At 38.4% G+C, this 15,468-nt stretch overlaps 1 protein-coding gene across 1 annotated transcript in view; it reads right to left on the reverse strand.

Annotated features, from left to right (window-relative positions):
• Positions 1 to 714: 714 nt before the first annotated feature.
• The window catches only part of LINGO2 (leucine rich repeat and Ig domain containing 2), a 310,578-nt gene continuing 295,824 nt past the window's right edge, over positions 715 to 15,468 (reverse strand). Inside the window, exon 2 of the mRNA XM_036261790.1 lies at positions 715 to 2,878. Within this exon, the coding sequence (XP_036117683.1) occupies positions 1,023 to 2,843 (1,821 nt within the window). The 5' untranslated portion in view covers positions 2,844 to 2,878 and the 3' untranslated portion in view covers positions 715 to 1,022. The remainder of the gene's footprint in view (positions 2,879 to 15,468) is intronic.

Raw genomic sequence — 15,468 nt, forward strand, 5'->3', positions numbered from 1 at the left:
ATTCTTGATCTTAGTTTTGAGGTGAGTCTATTATATAACAATTATATCCTCTTTACTTCTCTATTAACCCTTTAGTAGCAACTGATGGAAGGGAAATCAAGTTGTTTTAGAATGGATCATTTTTATTCTTACCACCTACCTTGCGTTTTACAGGTACATCTAGTGACCTACCACCTTCTCAAGAAACCAAGGGCTTTGTTATAGTAAACTGGTCCAGTGTGATATCACAAGTATAAAAAATATTCCATTCTGTATCAAAACTAGGCACATGCCTTTATTTATGGTAACAGAAGTTAACAGAGTTGAGCAGTTTTGCCTTGGGTCCTGTTTCTTGGCACCCTACATCGGACAAACGCATCTTTTCAACATATCTCCGCCCGCAACTCCGGGGATCTAGTCTCAGGGTTATCTGTATGCAAAGGAGGGTGAAATCACACGTAGATCTATAGTGGTGAGTAACTAAAAGCACAACCTCTCATTCATATTGCTTTAAAACATATACAGCATATATGTTTCAAAAAAAAAAAAAAGGAAGAGTAAAGAATATATTGATTTCTTTGTGGTGTTGAACCAACAATATGGTATGATGCAAGATTTAATAAAGGATAATCATAGATACAAATTTTTCTGTAGAGTATGTTTTAGACAAATGTGTCTTTTTAATATGTAAATCCTACATTGTAGGTTGATCCTTTAAATTTTTTCTTTTGTTTCTGCCGTGGTAGAAAATGTTGAGGAACCGTCCATGAGCGTGAGCCAAAGGTTCAGGTTCATTACTGAGATCCCTAGAATGCCAATATTTGCAATGCAAACAATTAGTATCCCACTGTGTGAAGGGCTTGGACACATGCCTGCCTGCCTCTAGGTGGAGCGTCTCCATAAGTAGTCCTCCTGCTTCCGTGCACCCTGCTTTGACACGGGCAGCTACACTAAGCTGCCTTTTAACCTAGTAATTTACTGTGCCAGGTTGTTCTACTGGTTACCGACAAGGACTCAGAAACAATAGTGTGAGTGGTAGCCACTCAGATCATTTTCATGTTGAACCTCCTGGGTCCAGCCACCTCCCCTTCCACAACAGCACCATTGTTTTTTCGGGGCACATACTCGAGGTCAATGCTGTTTTTGTGCTTGCCTTTCCCTCGGCTCCACACAAAGAGGAGGAGAAAACAAAATAAAACCACTCCCAGGAATGTGAAACAGCCCATAGCTGTAGACACCAGTATTGTTTTAAGGTCCAGGGAAAAGGTATTGGCATTGGTGCCATTGGAAATGGTGTCATTGGAGTCGGTCATGTACATAGGGGTCCTGTTCGCATAAAGAAAGCGGTCCGACATGAATCCTTTCACAGTTAAGGAGGCTGTGAAGGTGTCATTCCCAGCAGCATTGCTAGCAATGCAAACATACACCCCACTGTCTTGGTCCTGGGCAAAGCGGATTTCCAAGGTGCCATCACCCAACACGGTGGCTCTTCCATTGGACTTGGTGGTGATGAAACGCCTTCGAGGTGTCACCCAGGAAATCACAGGTTGGGGGTCTCCATCAGCATTGCATTCTAGCTGAACTGTCTGCCCTTCATCCACTAGCAGATGCTGTAACTTCTTTTCACGGATTTTGGGTTTTTTGCAGGTAAAGTAAAAAGAAAGGGCAGTGCTATGGAAATCCTTGAATGACCTCTCGCGAATGGTGTCCGGGCCAGCGCACATGGGCTGCTGGCCACCAAACTGCAGAGTGGGGTGCCGCTGCAGGATCCAGAGCAGACGGCAGTCACAGGCCAGGGGGTTGTTGTTAATGCTCAGGACCTCCAAAGCCCTAGGGGAGGAGAAGACATTCTCCTCCAAAGTTTCCAGCAGGTTCTGAGACACATTGAGCACACGAAGGAAGCGGAGCCCTTGGAAGGAGTGAGGCTCAATGGTACGGAGCTGGGCCCCCACTATATGAAGCTCCTGAAGGCGGATCAGGTCAGAGAACATCCCTGCTTCAATAGTGCTGATGGGATTGTAGGAGAGGTTAAGGTGGGTCAGATACACCAGGTGTTTAAAGGCAAGGAAGGGTACTGTGGACAGGTTGGTATTGGTGATTGAGAGAGATGTGAGGTTGAGACCATAAAGGCTATTGGCAGGCATCATATCCAGCAAAGGCCAATAGTCAATCTCTAGGTGTTTCAGGTGGAACAATCTTTTAAAGGCATACACAGGCATATTGTTGATATTGAGATGCTTCAGATGCAGGCTGATGAGGCTGCGGAGGTGGGAGAGGGCTTCTGTTGGTACTGCTGTTAGATTGCATTTCTCCAGGGTGAGCTGCTCTAAGCTAAGCAGCCCACTGAAGGCCCTGTGTGATATATACACCAAATCATTGTCTCCCACTTCTAGAGACTTCAGGTTATGCAGATCCTGGAACATGTAGTCCAGTAAGATGACAATCTTATTCTCACTGACGTCAAGCTTGGTGAGGTTGGACAGCCCCGTGAACACCCCCAAAGGGACTAACTTGAGGCGATTGCCTTTCAGGCGGAGGGAACGTAGGTTAAAGAGATTGTTGAATGCTCCTGGCTCCACATTGGCGATGATGTTGTCACTCAAGTCTATCTCCTCTAATAGAGGATATGATGTGAATTCCTCAGGGTTGACACTTTTCAGTCTGTTCTTGCTGAGGTCCAAGATTTTGGTCTCAATGGGGATGCCCTCTGGGATGGCGACCAGGCGCCTTCTGTGGCAGCTGACAGATTTGTTCTGGGCAGAGCACTCGCAGCGAGCAGGGCAGCCGATGGTGGACCCCATGAAGATTAACACCACAGCCAGACCCAGGAATGGCTGCCAACATGATATGGCCGTGTGAAGCATGACTCCACCTCTTAGTCTACAGCTTGGTCACGGGTCTGCAGGAGAAGGGGCGAAAGAGGGAAGAAGAAAAGTTGAGTCAGGTTGGAAAGGAAAAGGGACATAAACAAGGCAGAAGCACAGTGGAGAGGACCCTGGATTTGGCATCACACAGATCTGAACTGAAATCTGAGAGTTTGCCAGTTTGCAACATGATCTTGGATGAGATACTTTGCCTCTCTGCTCTCTGGTTTTCTTGGCTATGCAATGGAGATAATGGGGATGATAACAGTAGATTCCTAGAGTTGCAACAATTGCAGTATTTGAAAACTATAAGAGACTAATACAGTATCTGGCACAGGCTGTGAGGCAAAACAACCTATATTTTACAAGAGGCTCTGTTTTGAACTCAGCTAAAACGGAGGTCATTGACTAAGAGAAAACCTGCTCAGTGTGAATCAAGGTCTGCATTTCTCGTGTTTGGAACATTATCGTGGTCCACAGTGAAGCTAACAGAATCTCATCTCAACACCAGGCTGTAGGGTCAATGGAAAAACAAAGTCTACATTTAGTGTGAGAGTGTTGGACTTTTCCCCTACATATATATATATATATATATATATATATATATATATATATGAATTTTTAAAAAGCATTTTCAATTAGATGGTATATGTCTTTCAGAATCCAGTAACATTGACTTATGGAAGATTTCCTTTTCTGAGCTAAACCAGAAGATCCTCAAAATCTGTCCCTATTCTTTGTGTTTATCATAGGGGATGAGGCAGAATCAAGGCACCTAAATGATGATGATGATGAAAATACTCTCTTAAGTTTTTAGGTGGGCCATTGAAGAGTGCGACGAATCATAATTTTAAGAAGAAAATTGTTTTAAAATTAACCAAAGAACTTACATGCATGTATGCATAACCAATGGACAAAGACAACAATGCTAGGGGATTGGGGGTGGGATGAGGAGGAGGGGGTCTAGGGGAAAAAAGCAGAAAGATCTGTAACAAAAATAAATTAATAAAATTGGAGAAAAATAAAAAACAAAACTAATAAAGGACCTATCATTCTTTCAAGTTCAAGCCCAGAGGATGGTGAACTGAAATCAAATGGGATCCAATGAGATCAGAAACGAGTATGTTCTAAATGTAGAAGCCTAAGCAGACAGACCCACACTGCTCAGCTGAATCACAAGAGGTGTGTTGTTGAGCTGTGCTGTTCAACCTTAGGTCCCCAGGGGTACACTTCACCCACAAATAACTTATGCAAGGTAAGTCTAAAGCAATATTTTTAGATAAAAAGTGTTTGATAAACTTTAGTGTTTACTCCTGAATTGCAAAAGAACAATTAGTAACAGTACAGTTTTCCAATCACAGTGTTTACATATATGCCTGTGTATAGTTATATCTCTTTACATCCAAACGAACCATCCATAAAATGACTACGATCAACCTTAGTGGTGAATAACTAGAATAAATGTCACCAAAATGTAGAAGCAAGGCAGAGAAAGTGCTAGCAAAATCAGTTATATAAGAAAATAAGAGTTATAATTATTGAAAAGGATGTGGTAAAGCTATTATTGTGTGTAGATCAAATTAATGTCTTTCTTGAAAACTAAAGGAAATCAACTCAAAAATTCTATCACGTAGGAGGATTAAGTAAATCAACATGTTATAAGATATAATATTTTTTCACATATTATAAAACATGGAAAATATTATTGTAAAAAAATGATTCCAGCCCTGGCTGGTTTGGCTCAGTGGATAGAGCATTGGCCCGCAGACCAGAGCGTGCAGGGTTCTGTTCCCATGAAGGACACATACACTTAAAAAAAAGATTCCAGTCACAGCATCTCTAAAAAAAAAAAAAATTAAATTTCTTAGCATAAGTTTAACAAGCAATACACAGAAATAACTGGTAGAAAGAATATTAACTGGTATAACCGAGGGTCAGGAGGTTCAGATACAACAATGAAGAGGCTAATTAAAATATTACATTTAAATATGTTGATATTCAACATGTTCATTTCTTTGACTCACTTTTTTCTTAATTTTATAAAATTTGCTATAACTACTTTATTGAGGTATGATTGACATGTAAAAACTGTACATATTTATGCACACAACTTCAGTTAGGAGTTAAATATTTATGCAATATTTATAACCACCACCTTCAAAAGTGGGTAAATCTTATAAACTACTTTTGCCCTAGAAATGTATCATAAGGAAATAATTTAACTAAATATATAGATATTTGTACAGGTTCTTCTGGGTTTAGTTTGCTCTTTTTACTTATTTTTCTAGGGCAGAACCTTAGATGAGTGCTTTTCAATCTTTTTCATCTCATGGCACATACTAATTACTAAAATTCTGTGGCACAGCAGAAAGTATACTTTTTGCCAATCTGACCAAAAATAAATATAATTTTGATTGATTTACAAAGAGTAATAATAGCAATTACCTACTCTTTTTGCTCCAAAGTGATTTTTTAAACAATCAGGTGCCTATACTTGTATATAAGGATTTCTGATACCACAAATTAACCAATCAGACACAACCTTATTATGTTACGTGACCAATAAGATGCAACTGTATTATCTGACCTATATGTTTATAGTTTAAGACAGGGCATTCACACCCTGGCTATTCTCTTCTTGGCTATCGTCATACATACACACACACACACACACACACACGTGTGTGTGTGTGTGTGTGTGTGTGTGTGTGTGTGATTTGACAAGCTAAGGGAAAAGAGGTCAGTGCTCCACGGTACATAATTAGGTATATCATGTTTTAAAAATTCTTGTGGCACACTGGTTGAAAATTACTGCCTTAGGATCACTGATTTTCTACCTCTTTTCTCTAGTGACCTTTAAAAGTTACAAACATCCCCCATGCACTGCTTAACTGCATTTCACAAATTTTAATACATATTTAAAAAATTATCATTCTAGCCAAAACATTTTTCTAGTTGGTGCTTCCTTTTTTGAACCATGGATGGTTTGGGATTGAGTTACCTTATTTGTGAGTATTTAGATCTTTTTCTAGTCTTATTTCTAATTTAATTTTTCTGTGGTCAGAGAACATACTTTGCAAAATGTCAGTATTTTGAAATCTTACTGAGACTGTGTTATGGGCTAGTATGAAATCAGTCACGGTGACCATTCCATGTGCACATGAAATAGAGGTGCACTTGCTGTTTGGGGCACAGTGGTCTGTAAAAGTCATCAAGGTTAATATGGTTGATTGTGTTGTCCAGATTTTCCAAATCCTTATTAACCTTCTCAGAGTTATTCTATCAACTACTAAGAGATACCTGTTAAAATATCCAATTATGAATGTAAATTGGACTATATTTCCCTAAGTGTTTTTTTTTTCCTCATCCAAGGACATTTTTCCATATTTTGTTCAGATAGAGTAGGAGGGAGAGAAAGAGAGAGAAACAGCGACGTGAAAGGGACACATCGAGTGGTTGCCACCCACACAACTCAACCAGGGCCCGGGACAAACTGCATCCGAGGTACGTGCCCTTAGTGGGAACTGACCGCAGGCCAATGCCTAACCACTGGCCCAAACCGGCCAGGGCTATTTCCCTAAGTGTTGTAGGTTTTGTGTCATGTATTTTGAAGCTTGTTACTAAGCACATGTTCAATTTCTGAAGTATTGATCTTCTATCGTTAGAAAAAGTCTCTCTTTGTGTCTAGTAATATTCCTGGCCTTCAGGTCATTGTGAATGATTAATATAGCCACTCTAGCTGTCATGAGCTTCATGTTTTCATGGTACACCTTCTCCATCCTTGTACCTTCCACATATTTGTTTTGTAGTTAAAGAACTTCTCTTATAGACAGCATGGGGCTAGTTCTTACCTTTGAATTAGTCTGATGGTCTTTGCAGGCTCTGCCCTTTGTTAGATTGCTTTGTCTATTTAAACTGAATATAATTGCTAATATAGTAGCATTCAGGGATGCCATTTTGCTACTTGTTGCTTGAATATTTTTTTCCTTTACTATTTTATTGTTTTAATCAATTAGTTTTTAGTATTACATTTCAATTTCTCTTTTTATTTTCTATATATTAATTTATATTATTTGTTCCCCTAGGGATTATGGTATACATCTTTAACTTATTACAATCTACTTAGAATGATCAAGTTGCTTCAGGCAAAGTATATAGTAGCCTTGCAACAATATATTTCCATTTATCCCTCTCCCACCCGCCCATTCTTGGTGGAGTAAGGTGTGTGTTCTAGGCAAGGGAACAGTGCGTGCGAAGACATGAAAATAATGGAGGAAATACTGTGGGAAATAAAGTAGTCCAGAATGGTTGGAGCAAAAACAGGAGAGAATAGAGGCTGAGGAGATAATTAGGGGAATGATTTACAAGGGGGGTGTAAACGGCGATGAACTGTCTGCACCTTATCTTGAGGGCAGTGACCAGCCATTAAAATGTTTTATGAGAAGAGTGATGTGATCAGATTTACATGTTGAGAAGATTAATCTGATGCAACATGAAAAATAGACTTGCAGAAGAAAAAAAAATCTGAAGCTGGAAACTCAGAAAGCCGTTGCATTCACTCAACCAGAATAAAAGTGCTCCTGACTAGGGCCAGAGGAGTGGTCTTGGGTAAACGGACAGACGCAAGAAAAATTTTGAAGCAGAATAGAAATGCTTTAGTTAAGGATTAACAATGGGGAGAGAAAGAGGCCAAGATGATTTCCAGCCTTTTGTCAAGTGGACGGACCTGGCCATTCCCTGAGATGGCCAGCTTAATAGTGGTCACAAAATGAGGAACTTCTGGTTTCCCTTAACTATGTCTACTACTGGGCCAAGATAGGTGTGTTCCCTAGGCAGATTAATGATTTTATACTTCTTAAAATAACATTTTCAAATACTTTTTAGTATTTCTTTGGTAGGACAGGAAAAATATTTTTTTTCTGTTACAATTACATGACTTTATGTTCAACATCAAAGTTTTATTACACACTCTGTACATTTCAGTTTATTTTAAGTTAATGGTAAAGAGAGCTATTTTTCAAACATCCCTGGAGAGGACAGTCTATTCTGGCAGTGTTTGTTCGGTCTGCACATCCCTAGTGAGATGAGGAGACGGCTGGCGTCCTATGTCTGATTGGATGCAGTCATGGTTTAGGGAAAGGTCATTTTATTGCTGAAATCCCTTAGTTTGGTCCTGAGTGTGTCTAATATGGCAATGGCAATATCTAATTCAACCAGGGCTGCAACTTAGCCAGTAAGGAGCTCCGCTTGGGTGGATATTATCTAGCATCCCACCCCCCGCCCCTTAAAAACTGGTTATGTGCGTTCTAGTCAAAGTGAAGGAGGATGATGGTAAGAACTCAGTCAGCAGGCAGCAGACAAGCTCCCTTCGGGTCTGGAACCCCTCTCCCATTCCGCAGCTGTCTGAGAGGCAGAAGTAGATCATTTCGGGCCATATCTCATCACAGGTCTTTGATGTAGTTTGGAAACTGTGTAGGAAGACTGTGCTTTATTATTCTCACCAAAAATACCTCTCAGTTTTAGTCCAGAAGGGCAAACTGCTGACTCCATTTAGCAGTTTTAATGGGAACTGTCATAGATAAATCAGAAGTTGTACAATCAAAGCTTTCTTGTAATGTCCGGCCATGACCAAGGTTCAAAAAGGGACTTTCCATTGATTCTGATCGAAGGGATGATCAGGAACAATGATTAGTATGTGAAGTTGGATAGTTTCATACTTACACTTCTTGTGTGCCGGGTATTTACTTTACAGTTCATTCTATTAGTGAAAGAAAGACAAACAAAAACTTCAGGAAGTAGACTGAAAGACATACTGTGGAAGAATTGAAATAGCAACAATTTGGACTCAGAAATACCTGGCTCAGATTCTGAGTTTGACATGTGTTAGCGGTGGAACATGGGTAGGCTGATTAACGTCTATGATTTTCATTATCTGTTAATTTGTGAAAATTAAGCAGAAGGATCACAGGTGGTACACATGAGGTGCTTACCACATATATAATAGCTGCCATTCTTATCATTTTTATGAGATAAGTCAAGCAATGTCCAGCAAGACAAAAAGGATGACAGAGAAAGATATAGATTTCTCTGGGGACGGAGGTCCTCAAACAAGTGACACAGTGATAAAGAGAAATAGATTGGTAGAATGGAGAAGGAGAAATGGAGAATTTCAGACAGCCACCATTTAAAATAAGAAAGGAAGAAAGGAAAGAGGTGATGGTTGTGATGTTGTCTAAAAAGAAAGTTTAGACGAGAAACAGCTGCTTTGATGGATGATAAGGTAATGATAAATTGCTTAGCCTGGGAACTCTAAGATTAACTTAGTTTTCTGACTGCAACTGAGCAAGGGCACAGAACAATAAATGGATAGCACAGAAACCTCTTTAAACCTTCACACTAGCTAATGATGGGATTTTCCCCGGTAAAGTTATTTCTCAAACGGAGAGAAGGGGCTGGGGGGAGAAATGATTTAATGAATAAAGGTGTCCAAAATCCATCTGAGCTTATAACTTCCAGGTGTCTAAAACTGTGAATTCAGAAGTACTTGTCTGTGCCTAAGTTCAATAATGAAGAGTTGTGAAAAGTTGTATAAAACATTTGAAAACTAGGAGAAATCAGTTTTAGAGTGAGCAAGTCTTGAGTCACCAGGTCTACCTGAATTCTTTGATGGACCCAAGTGAACTTGAGATTGAACCCCCAAATTCCCTACCTGGCAGGAAACATTGGATTTGAACTGTTTTTCTACAGAATAAAGTTTATCTTTTAACATGATTTCTAGTTATCCTCCAAAGCATTGTATTTTCACCTTTTCCTCTCTACTTATTTTTGGTAAGGAGGGAATGGAGGCTTTCAGTATTAGGCTCAACTCGAAGAACAGTCAAGGTGGAAATAGTTACCATGAAAGCCTGCTTTGGAGAGCACCTGATAGATTTTATGTTGTACAAAATTATTTTTTAAAATGAAAAGTACACATGCAATGATAAAATTACTCGGTGGCTTATACAGATAGGTAAACAGTTACCCACCATTGTAGATACCTTTAAATTAACCATATGCAGATGAGCATTTCTGTAAACACCTGCAGATAGCATTTAGAGTTGTATTTTCTTGGAATAGAGACAATTAAATGCTTACAATTATCATTTGGTTCGAAGCCTACATAGATAATGTTAGATTCTATCGGTATGAAAATTAGCTCTTCATAGGATGTAATGCAGTGAAATTGCTATAAAGTGGCCATACAACTAGTAAATTGAACAAGCAGGACTTGTAGTCAAATAGCATCTTAATTCCCCCACCCCCATCGTCCCTTTATAATTTATTGAGGAGAGGTGAGGGGATCAGAAAAGTTCTCATTTAGTGGGAACTGTCATAGATAATTCAATGTTCTCTGGGTCTGTCATATTTTAAAGCTGATATTTTTTATGGTGTAATCTCTGGGGATCTTTGGGACCCCCAATCAAGGGGTGTCTCATTGGTAGTTCCTTTGACCTGGCTGAGTGAAGCTTTGATCTGGCTGGTTGAGTAGTCGTTCCACAGTCCCTAGGAACATCGACTTCCGCCGAGTATTTGCCGAGGACCCCGCCCTCCAAGCCGCGATTGCTGCGAGGACCTACGGTGACTCTCACCCTGGCTCTTTTATGTATGTTGCCCCCCTTGGGCATGATGGACACTCATTTGCCCGGAAAACCCTTGTCAATGCGGAACAGTTACCATGTAACAGCAACTTCCCTTACTCTAGTCTAATATTTGTTCTCTAGATTTTCCAGGAAGAAGTCACAAAGAAGTCCTGATGTGCCCTTAACTATGGGGAAGGCAGTGGAAGACTCCACAGGTCCCGTTGAAGCACCCTTCCTGCGTCGTTTTTCTAAGGTCAGCCCTAGTCAGTACTGGAGCCAATATTTCTACGCAGGAATCTCTTCCTTCCAAGGCAGACTGTGCTTCTTTATACATTATCATGAATACATCTCATGTCAAAGAGAGAACAAACATAACTATTTTAAAAAGCCACAATTTTTACAGTAATGCTTCCTTTTAAAAACAGAGAAGAAACTAAAATGTCCTCATCTTCCCTCTGGGCTGTTTTAGTATCTTTTTTTTATGGTTTCCCCTGGACTGTATCTATTTAAAAACATGAGTTCATTTTGTATTTAAGTGACTAGTAAACAATGAGCAAAGCTTGTCCTAAGTCATTCATCAATAGTTTCTGTTTAATCTTTCCTGAAACTGGAGAGCCCTCCCTTGTCTTATTTTGATCTCTTGGAAATGCAAAATATTTGTTTTTCTACAGTTTTGAGTGTCCTTTTGGCCTTCATAGAAATACTGGGACATATAGCATGCCTATTCTACTTAAACTTTTCAAAGATGAAAGTGGTTATTGTCTAGATTTGAGATGGTGCTTTGAAATTCATATTATTAAAGGGTAGTTCGCATAAGATACTGATGGCCTCACAGATGTGATACTTAATGCTCCAAATCTGGAGGGCAGTATAAGGTACCTGGATAAAAGCACAGATATGCAACAATAAAAATGTGTTTAAATCTTAACCCTCTCTTATTCTCAGTTTTCTTATGTCTAAAATGAGAATGTAACTATTCTACAGGGTTATTGAGAGAATAAAGTGAAATAATATATATAAAGTCAGAGCTCTGTACATGTTGATTATTATTATTTACAGAAACATGAATATTGCAAATGATGTCTCTTAGACATAAAATCTCTCAATTGAAGGAAATACTAAAAACCTTCCCTGATATAGTCACCTCTGAGGTCACTTTGAGGCACTGGATTAGTCTGAGTAGATATTAAGGTTTGTACAAATGAGAAAGCTCAGGTAACCACAACCAAGGACAAACATTCCTGTTAACATGTCACTCAAATCTCTCTGAAGATAGAGTTAGGAAAAGTTATGAAATATGCTTTTTACTTTGGAGTAAAATAACATCAACAAAAACCCCAAAAAACATCATCTGCTTTTCTGTGTAGTTGTTTAGTCCTCAAGATCCACCGTGGCCAATCCGGGTGAAAGTCGTGACTGCACAGGGCAACTCCTTCTCTTTTGTAAGATTAGTAACTTTTCACTCGGGTAAGTAAGATCAAATGAAGGAGAATTGTAAAAAGTTTCCTCAGTTTTATCTATTGTTCTAAAAAAAACTGGACTCTTCGAAGTGTGGGTATTCCTGAATGAATCTCTCTGGAGATTACTTGGCTCTAATTAGTTGGTGCCGAAGGCACCTAGACATTTTAGCTTCTTTCTTGTTCAAAGCTGTTCAGACAAGATAGCTGTTTTAAATCCCATCTGGAAGACTCTGGAAATGAACAGATACAATTTTCTGCCAGCTTTGGTAACAGATAAAGCCTAAAATCTCAGTGGCTTAAATCAGCAGTTTATTAGTTCTGCTCCATGAAAACTGAAGGGCTCGGGCTCATGGATTTTGCAGCTCCACCCTCTTCTAGAACCAAGGCCTTTCTACTCCACAGGGAGAAAGACAAAGAGGATCATGGGCAAGCGTTTTTCATGAATCAGACCTGACAACAGCACTCACGATTTTGCTCAGATTTCTTAGCCAGAACTCAGGCGTGCGGACACACCCACATACCTATGAGGAAGAGAAATGAGTTTTGGTGGCCATGCTCCACCAAAATAAATATAATTGATATTAAGTTTCTATTATTATGATTATATTTAAGCTTCTACTCTTTGATTATTTATAAGGATTTAGGCATCTAGAAAGTTTATTATCTATCTAAAATATCACTGATGCAAGTTTGCATTCAGCTTTTTTTTTTTTTGCATGTTAGAGAAACACAATCATAGCCTGCTACACTGTGGTTCACCTTTGGAATTTATTGATGTAACCAATTCTCTATCTTTGTTAGATAGAGAATTGCATCTCAAGTTCTCATTTATGTGCCTATTCATATTTCATAGTAAGTCATTATTAGCTGACTTATTAATAATTAGATGACACTATTATTAGATGATAGAAATTTTATAATGTCTCCAGGATATAACAAACTAAAAGCCTCTCCTGATGTAGGTGACCTCTAGGGATAGGCAATGTGGAGGCCCTGGATTAGTCTAAGCAAGAACATGTAACTTTTTACATCCTAAGACATAACAGACTTTAGCTTTTTTTTTTTTTATTTTAGAGAGAGAGGGAGGGAGGGAGAGATAATCGATTGGCCGCCTCCAGCATGCCCCCCACTGGGGATCAGGCCCACAACTTGGGCATGTGCCCTGACCGGGAATTGAACCAGCGACCACTTGGTGCATGGGTCGACACTCAACCACAGAGCCACATAGGCTGGACAGATTTTAGCCTTTAATTTTAGAAGATATTTGAGGACTTTCCATTATTTTTAGTAACTAACTGCTTAAATTCCTTCTAAGAAAGAGTGGGAAACTGACAAAGAAGAAAGTATAGTCAAGTTAACTCAATAAACATACTAGTAACATTCTATGTGCAAGGCAGAGCTGGGGACATAGAAATGAGTAAAGGCAATTCTTATTCTCAGACACTTTGTAATCTAATGGGAAAATATGAATATCATTAACTTCTATACTGGACAAATTGGAATGAAATTATAACTTTAAACATCAAAGATTTTATTACAAGTTCTAACATATTAAAATATTGCAAAAAACAATGTGCAGTCATGGAGCAATAATTGCATTACCTGTGACTCATCTCTTTAGACTATTATGTAGGAATTAAAATTACAGTTATATGAGATATTTAATAACTTGGAAAATTTTATGTGAACAAAGTAGAATATAAATTTGTACCTATATTTACACCATACACAAGAAATAAAGTTAGAATGTATTGGAGACTTAAAGTTAGACCTGAAACCATAAAACTCCTAGAAGAAAACGCAGTAAACTGTCAATATTGTTCTCAGCAATACCAATTTCTCCTCAAGGAAGGGAAAGAAAAGAAAAATAAACAAGTGCGACTATCACACTAAAAAGTTTTTGTACAGAAAAGAAAACCATCAATCAATACGGAATGAGAGAAGATATTCACAAATGATACATCTGATAAGGGGTTAATAACACTAATATAACAATCTGATTTTAAAAAGGGCAGAGGAATTGAATAATCGATAAATCAACAAATCACACGTGCTGGTAAGGATGCAGAGATAAAGGAACCCTTTTACACCATCAGTGGGATTGTAAACAGGTGCAGCCATAGTGGAAACAGCATGAAGACTCCCCGAAGAATTAAAAAGGAGCTGCCATGTGATCCAGAAATTCTACTTCTGGGTATCTGAAGAAAGCAAAAACACTCACTTGAAAAGATATAGGCTCCCCAATGTTCATTGCAACATTTCTAGTAATAGTCAAAATATGGAAGCAACCTAAATATTCATTAATAGATGAACGGATAAGGAAGATACGGTACATATATACAATAAAATAATATTCAGCAATAAAGAAGAATGAAATTTTGCCATTTGCGACAACATGGATAGACCTAGAGGGTAATATGCTAAGTGAAATAAGTCGGAGAAAGACAAATACCATATGATCTCACTTACATGTGAAATCTAAAACAAAATAAATGAATGAATAAAATAAAACTGAAACAGAGCCATAGACATAAAGAGCAAGCTGAAGTTTCTAAAGGGGAGGGGATACAAGAATGGACATTTAAAAATAAAATAAATTTGTATCTATATTATGAATATAATTAAGTGAAAGATAACCAAATGCATTTAATAAAACAAAGACTGTAAAAAATATACATACCTCTATGTTAAATTGTACTGTAGGTAGTGGGTGTTTATTCTAACAATCTTGTTTTTTATTTTTGGTTAATTTAAAAATAATGTTTTCAATGCACATTACACTATACTAATTTTGAAAAACAAACAGAACATAAAAATATGACAGTCCTTTGAAATTCGATCACAGTAAGCCTCTGCTCTAGTGGATAATACACAGACATGACCTGCCATATCTTTTATCTGTTATTTAATTGGTCACATTACCAACTTAGGCAGAAGATAAGTCCCCTTTTTGGTTACTTTTTCTGTTTCCCCTGTGAATATCATAGCACTTTGTTACTACCTTGTTACTTCCTACTGTATGTTATGTGTGCGCATGTCTTATTTGCTCTGCTAGAATCTCTGCTCTTGAAGCTGGCACCTCTGTGCCTTTTTGGAACAGCCGTTCTCAACCGTGATGCCTCTAATCCACAAGTGGAGTGTAAGTCTGTGGGAAAGAAAAGGCTCAAGTCATAGGTGCTAGAAAGGCAACTATCTCTCAGCCTCAGCCTGTCTGACTCGTGCAGTTCTTCTCATATAAGAATGTGCTTTTTAATGCCAGTTGATGTCCTGAAGGAAGATGGTGGGGAATAGTGCCTTTGCTCAACACGGTCCCTTAAGCAAAGAATGTGGTGACCCTTTACCAGTAGGTAATAACAGCACAGTGTTTTCAAGTGCCAGCCATTTGATACCAGTCATGTCTTCAATTGAATCTGTGTATCACCTGCACTATTGTTTATTGTTTTAAAATCAGCTCAATTTTAAAACCTAAATACATTAAGAGTAAAAATTTACTGTACAATTTTAAATAGAAAATCAGAATGAAAAGTAATTTAAAAATATATACAA

The sequence above is a fragment of the Molossus molossus genome, unplaced genomic scaffold (assembly GCF_014108415.1).
Source record: "Molossus molossus isolate mMolMol1 unplaced genomic scaffold, mMolMol1.p scaffold_m16_p_14, whole genome shotgun sequence".
Lineage (NCBI taxonomy): Eukaryota > Metazoa > Chordata > Mammalia > Chiroptera > Molossidae > Molossus > Molossus molossus.